Source organism: Salminus brasiliensis, chromosome 7 (assembly GCF_030463535.1).
Source record: "Salminus brasiliensis chromosome 7, fSalBra1.hap2, whole genome shotgun sequence".
Lineage (NCBI taxonomy): Eukaryota > Metazoa > Chordata > Actinopteri > Characiformes > Bryconidae > Salminus > Salminus brasiliensis.
Genome location: NC_132884.1, coordinates 11,841,654 through 11,849,548, shown reverse-complemented (window position 1 = coordinate 11,849,548; position 7,895 = coordinate 11,841,654). Strand labels below are relative to the sequence as shown.

Genomic DNA, 7,895 nt, shown 5'->3' with positions numbered 1-7,895 from the left:
GGTAGGAGTGAGTGGACAGTGAGTAAAGACTGTTTAAAAAACAAAAGTCCAGCAGCACCACTGTGTCTGATTCACTCGTAAAAGCACAACACACACTAACACACTTCCACCAGCATCTCTGCAGTGCTGAGAATGACCTGCCACCCAAATAATACCTGCTCTTTGGTAGTCCTGTGGGCCTTGACCATTGGAGAACTGGGTGAAAGGAGGCCAACAAAGTATGCAGAGAAACAGATGGACTACAGTCTGTAATTATTGAACTGCAAAGTGCTCCTACATGGAGAACGGTTTTATTGAATTGGCTGATTGGTATATGATTTTTATATTTTAGGTATCAACCAAATATTATTGATGAAGTCACTAGGACTGATTCTTTACTTGAATTAACTTGAGTACCACTCTAAGAAATTTCATATTTAAACAAATCCTATAGTTAAAGATAAAGCTTTAATTATTATACTGTTATGTATTAATTGTTGTATTTAATGTATTTGGAATTCACAAAACATGGTCAGTCAAAAGTTACTGTAGCCTGTAAGTTTTTACCTTTAGAAACGTTAAATGGTATTTAACAGGTGCAGGTTCAAACTCTGCGCAGAGTCAACCCACGGAAAGCTGCAGGACCAGACAACATCCCCGGCAGAGTGCTCAGAGAGTGTGCAGACCAGTTGACAGATGTTCTCACGGACATCTTCAACGTCTCCCTGCGCAGCTCCACTGTCCCAACGTGCCTCTAGACCACCACCATCGTCCCCGTGCCAAAGAAGTCCACGGTGTCCTGCCTCAATGACTACCGTCCCGTAGCTCTCACGCCCATCATCATGAAGTGCTTCGAGAGGTTAGTCATGAGGAACATCAAGAACCAACTGCCCTCTTCATTGGACCCCCTGCAATTTGCATATCGTCCCAACCGCTCCACGGACGATGCCATCACCACCACCCTTCATCTCTCCCTTACCCACCTGGAGAAGAAGGACACCTACGTCAGAATGCTGTTCATAGACTTCAGTTCAGCATTCAACACCATCATCCCACAGAACCTCACCAGGAAGTTAAGCCTGCTGGGCCTCAACACCCCCCTCTGCAACTGGATCCTGGACTTCCTGACAGGAAGGCCCCAGTTAGTCCGGTTCGGGGACAGCAGCTCCAGCACCATCACCATGAACACTGGGGCACCCCAGGGCAGTGTACTGAGTCCTCTGTTGTTCACCCTGCTGACTCATGACTGTGTTGCGAAACACAGTTCTAACAGCATCATAAAGTTCGCTGATGATACAACTGTGCTGGGTCTCATCAGCAAAGGCGACGAGTCAGCATACAGAGAGGAGGTGCAGCAGCTGACAGACTGGTGTACAGTCAACAACCTTCACTGGAATGTAGAGAAGACCAATGAAAATGGTTGTTGACTTCAGGAAATCAAGACCGGACCACTCTCCGCTTAACATCAACGGCTCCTCTGTGGAGATCGTTAAGAGCACCAAGTTCCTTGGTGTCCACCTAGCGGAGAACCTCACCTGGTCCCTGAACACCAGCTCTACAGCCAAGAAAGCCCAACAGCGTCTCTACTTCCTCCGGAAGCTGAGAAAGGCCCGTCTCCCTCCACCCATCCTCACCCTCTTCTATAGGGGAACCATAGAGAGCATCCTAAGCAGCTGCATCACTGCCTGGTTTGGGACCTGCACAGCCTCTGACCGCAAGTTCCTCCAACGCATTGTGAGGACAGCTGAGAAGATCATCGGAGTCTCTCTCCCCTCCGTCATGGACATTTACACCACCCGCTGCATCCGCAAAGCAACCAGCATTGTGGATGACTTCACCCACCCTTCACACAGACTGTTCTCCCTCCTGCCATCAGGAAGAAGGTACCGCAGCATCCGGTCCAACACGACCAGACTCTGCAACAGCTTCTTCCCCCAAGCCATCAGACTCCTCAACACAACTCAACTTCCGAACTGATATCTTTCTGGTACATGTACACTCTCCCTCTCTCTCTCTCTTTCCAACCATTTACCCCAGATAACATGGGAAGCATTTTTTTGCACAAGCATTTGCACTAATAACTTTACTACCTCACTGGACTCTATTTATTGCACATTGCACAATTTGCACACTACCGTCATTATTTATTATTCTCTGGTCTGTACTGTGTTGTGTTGTCTGTCCGCACTTGTTTGTTGTGTTGCACTTGTGTCTTGTATGCACTGTCTATGTTGCACCATGGTCCTGGAGGAACGTTGTTTTGTTTCACTGTGTACTCTGTATGTAGTTGAAATGACAATAAAACCCACTTGACTTGACACCAGCAGTTACAGGCCAGTGGCAGAGCATGCGCTGTAAACACATGTAAACTGCAAATGTTAGGAGGTTTTGGACAGGTTTTTTTTTTTGGAGGTTTTAATGTATTGCAATGTATATTTCTATCATTAATGTGTTTGTTTCTTCCTTGTCTTGTAGGTATGAGGTATGAAATGTCCCTACATACATTTTAGTAGTGAAACTGTACTCTAATATGTTCATGAAGCCATGTACCATGTCTTAGTCCAAGTTAAGTGTGTTTTGGTTAGCTAGCTAAATTATATCGAGTGAATGAGAAGATACGTTAGCAATTTAGTAAGGGCTGTTATAATCTGAGAATCCCACTCTTTAAAATTTTATATGTTCTGTAATCCAGTGTTTTTAATAAAAAGTCTAAAGCATTTGTTTAAGAGTTTAAGAGTTTTAAAATAGCTAAGTGTATTTCCAGTGTTTTTAGCTTCTGTCACAGTAGCATTTTTTTCTCTATCTTGAGCAATAGCTCAGCTGCACAGTTTAGCTACTCTGGTAAAGCCAGAGGTTCAGTAAAGTTCTTTGTACTGTGCCTTTTGTGTTACATTGTGTTCCAGGTGTTTCTAGTAAAATATATGTCAGCAACAAAATATAAAATATATTACAGTGTGAATTTCTATAGCGTGATTGTGAACATCATAGTCTAGATTTAAAATGTTAATATGAAGTAAAATGCATCTGCAGAAGCTATCAACTGTTTCATGTATTTAAAATGTGTATTTCATAAAAATATATGCAGTAAACTGATCCTAATCAGAAAGTGGATTCAGAATAGACTTTTTGCAACATGCTGACGACACATTAACCTGTGTTGGTTTCTTCCTTGTCATGTAGCGAGAGAGAGAGAGAGAGAAACCAAGAGAACCAGATTACAATTAGAGCCATCATACAGCCATTCATGGCGAAGATGCCATATTGTGCACATTTTGTCTTTGTTTTAATTTATGTTTGTTTTATTACTATTGTATTCTCTTAATAAAGTGTTATTGTCAGTTTAAGTCTGTTTATGTTTTTATATCTTCACATGTGTAAGCGTATACATAAAATCCATGTAGCATTTAGCGTTGAAGTTGAATTCAAATATAAATAGTGTGATATTTTGTCCCTATAATTATTATAGCTAATTAAGGTATTTAGTTCCTTGGGCTATTCATTATTTACCATGTGAATGTCTATATGTGTTTGATTTATCCCACTGTTTGACATTATGCTTAGTTTAATTCTGCTTTATTCCAGCACATGTGGTAAGATAAGGTAATCCTTTATTAATCACACATTTTAAGTCACCGCAGCAAAGCAATAGAAAAGAATGTGTCCATAAAATTACAATAAATAGAAAAGGAGACAAGCAGTATAAAAGAGAGAGTCATACAGTGTTTATTGGCATGGAAACCGTAATAAATATAGAATATTACACAATATTATATGATAAATTATACGTATTGAATATTTTAGGTGAATGGTTCATTCTTGTATGTACATGTATGAATAAGTAAACGTAAATCCCACATAAGCCAACTGTCAAGTGATATATCTACATAGCCCATTAGTCTATTGAGGCACATAAGCCTAATATATGTCTTTTATAGCCTGTATACGTTCAAACATAAGGTTATTTTTCCTAAATTATCAGAATACCTTCTAAATCTTCTCTAAAAGTTTTCACCAGCCTACCAATAGCAAACTGCCTGAAACTGCTGGCTTAAATCTGCGGCTCTGCAGACAGATATTATTGGGGGCCCCCAGGACGCACCAATCCCGGATAAACCCCCAAGAATCTGTTACGCTCCCTAAACTTAGAGTTGGTGTAAACAGATTAAATATACCTGTTAACAGGGTGAAAAACGTGGTTTGATTATGTAGATGAGCAATAAGACAAAAAAAAAAACCAAAACATGGCAGCCCTAAAACGTAACCCCAACTAACTTAAAACTTAACATAAGACTAAGCTGTTGTGCATCCCAAAAACTACAGCTATTCACCACAATCTTTTCATCACTTGATATGCAGAAGCAAAAAGCCTTGGTGTAGTTGATCGGTTAGTGTGGATTGGATATCGTTCTCGACTCGTTTTTGAAGCCTGACTCGGTCATGCAGATTTCTACTTCACAACATCTTGAGAATTCAAGTTTTTCACCCTAGAGAGACCAACCTCAGTTGATCAGTCTAGCAACTACACAAAGCCAGTGAAAAAAATGCAGCAGAGAAGTAATATGGCTGAACTTAGACCAACCAGCCAGTTGCAGCAGTCAAGTCTTGAGATGATGAGAGACTGAATGAGCTCCTGGGTGGCCTCTCTAGGATAAAAAAGACTGAATTCTTTAGATCTAGAAAATGTTTATTCTATCTGTATATCAGCATTCATTCCATATATATATCAATGTTCATTTCATATATATCAACATTGATTCCATATGCATGTTCATTCAATATATATCAATGTTTGTTACATTTACATCAACATTCATTCTATATACACAGTGGTATGAAAACGTTTGGGCACCCTTGATCATTTTGATGATTTTCCTTTATAAATTATTGGTTGTTGGATTAGCAATTTCAGTTAAATATATCATACAGCAGATGAACACAGTGATTTTTGAGAAGTGAAAGGAAGTTTATAGGATTTACAGGAAGTGTGCAATAATTATTTAAACTAAATTAGGCAGGTGCATAAATTTGGAAACCCCAACAGAAAAATTCCATCTTGCACTGTATATATATATATATATATATATATATATATATATAATATATATATATATATATATATATATATATAAATTCCATTTATGCACTGTACATATATATATATATAAAATGCCACATTGGCAACATCTGAGTTATTTAGAGACACAGCTGTGGATGTATTTTAAGGCACACCTGAAACTGACTGCTTCTTTGTGTAACATCATGGGAAAGTCAAAAGAAAGAAGCCAACCAATATATAAGGAAGAGAATTGCCAGGACTGTACTTGTACTCAGATGTAATGACAATAAAAGCCTCTTGACTTGACTTAAGCAACATAGAAGTTTAAATTTTCTTCATAATTATAAAAACAGAAGGAGACAGTAAATGTGTATTCTATGGTCTAAAAGGGAGGAGTCCCTAAATATGTCCTATGGTCATTTATGGACTTAAAAGTACTGGTCGAACAACTGCCAAATCTGAATGATGGGGGTGGATAACGTTTGAAGAGCATACTGCTGAACAACGTGGCAATATGAGATCTGAAAGCTATCCTTTTACACCCAGTTGGCAAGATGAAGATGGATTTCCAGTCTCGTTCATCCTGATCTGGAATAGTGTGCTTGTATAAAGCTTTTGAATAAGTGCAACAGTATTTGTACAGTAAGCATTCTAAAATAAACTAGGAATGCATTGAAATGTGTCCATAAAAAGGAAAACTTATCTACTGATCACATTTTTAAGTTACAACCACCAAATTTGGCCTTCCAGCCAAATGATGATATGACTACACAATAATAAAATTAAATTGATGTAGCACTGCAAAACTAGTTTTTTCTAAAACATTTCAAAAATACATTTTCTATATGTTTATAGTATTATAATGTGCACAGTGAACATGTTCTCTTCATCTCATTTTTCTCAGGTAGTTTTTTACTTTTGAGTGGAAAAATGGTGCTGTTTACAGTAGCCTAATACACACAATGGCAAAAACCATCTGCCTCAGCTGAGCCTGAACTAATGCACATCCAGATCAGTAGAGACACCTTCGCAATAAATCAGCTGTCATGCAAACTTACAGAATAAAGAAAAAAACGTAACGTTCCAATTTTAAAAATGTTACTCCAACTCATGAGCATTTCTACTGATTGATTTCTAATCATGAAATTCTGACAATTTAAAGAATTGTCAGATTAAAATAAAATTAAAAAAATAAAAATGGCAAAACAGCATAGGTTTTTGTGACAAGGCTATGTTACAAAAGAATTTATTAAACTTTATTTATGAAAAAAAATATTACATTTATTAATAACAGAAATGAATTATTAACTTTATTTCCACAATCCCTATTCTTATGTTAAATAATCCCCAAAATAATAATTTTTCTTTCAAGTTAGAAATTAAATAATCCTTTTTAAGCAGCACAGGATTACTTATTGATTCAGCTCAGGCTAAGAGTTTGAATGACAAAAATGGAAAAATGTAACCATCATTTAACATTTAATCATCATTAGAATTTGATCAGCTAGTTTGACTTACTCATCAACCCCATCACACCAAATCTGAACCCTGTGCAAAAATTCTAGTAAGCCTACAGAAATCCAACTATACCACAATGTGAAATGTTTCAATACATTTTATGCACAAAAAGTATAATAAAATGTAATGGAATGTAAATCTATGCATTATCATTCATCCAGTTAGAACAATGCTTACCTAGGAGGCTCATCAAAATGTTAACACAATTGCAATTATAGTGACCCTGGTGAGAGAGAGAAAAAAAAACTGCAAAAACCATAAGGAAAAGACCTTAGCTGTCTTGATATACAAATGACAAAGCTACATCAAAAAACTACATCAGAATATTGTTGCACCTTCATTAAACATTCCTTTAAAATAGCCAAGCGACCTGAGATTTATTATTTAAAAAAATAAATAAAAATAATAAGAACACTGGCAGGTCATAAATGGCCCAGCAGACAACTTTGTGCTAGTAAATAAATTATTTTGGTAAATATGGTTTCATGAGCTCAATACTTAGCTGTAAGACAAAATACACCTTTTACATTTGAAACATGTGGACGTAAAATTGGTCAGGAAAATGACAAAATAGTCTTTTAAGGTCTTATAAATTATTACAGTTATATGCATATAAGAATGAAAGAACGTCATTACAATCTTTGATGAAAATATTCCATATAGTGTCAAAGGTAAAGGCCAAAAGGCAAATGTTAATTTACGCCCACAATGACATTCTTCCTTCTGGCATGTTTTATGCTGAGCTGGAGATGGCCAGTTTCTTTAGATGGTCCATGAACACCTGGAGACTGACATCATCTGTGAGAATGGGTGCTCCAGCTTCCTATTGGGATTTAATATATAATTGGTTAGATACTGGAAGCAATTTAAAATCAATAGTTTTTCCTGCTAGTGAACTGAACTGAACTGAACAATCTATTTTAATTCCATCACAAGTAAAGGTAAATTCACTAACAGCTTAAGCAATAAGTTAAACTTTGGAAAACAAGAGTTCACCAAATCCAATTACAGAGCTATTCAATAGAAGTATAAATGAGTATGACTGAACATACCTGTCCCCAGGCATAAAGATTGTTGTGCGTTTGGGAAGGATTCACTTTGGAAAGCAGGAAGCGTGCTTGTGAGCCACCATGCTCTGTGTTAATGTAGCGGGGCATAGGGAAGCGTGTTTGCAGGATTTCCTGACGTCATCTACAGGAGCATGCAATAACTGCCGAAAGTTCTCATATTCCGGCATGTCTTGGTAACCTGCTTTCACGCACTGAGCAATGGTCTATTTTTTTTTTTTTTGGGGGGGGGGGGGGGGGGGGGGGGGAGAATAATCAATCTGTAAATCCAACTA

General features: G+C 37.5%; 1 protein-coding gene across 1 annotated transcript in view; it reads right to left on the bottom strand.

Annotated features, from left to right (window-relative positions):
• Positions 1–6,349: 6,349 nt before the first annotated feature.
• sec23b (SEC23 homolog B, coat complex II component) overlaps positions 6,350–7,895 on the bottom strand; it is a 9,515-nt gene continuing 7,969 nt past the window's right edge. The window contains 3 exon segments of the mRNA XM_072683017.1: positions 6,350–7,376; positions 7,606–7,739; positions 7,742–7,826. Coding sequence (XP_072539118.1) covers positions 7,287–7,376; positions 7,606–7,739; positions 7,742–7,826 — 309 coding nt within the window. The 3' untranslated portion in view covers positions 6,350–7,286.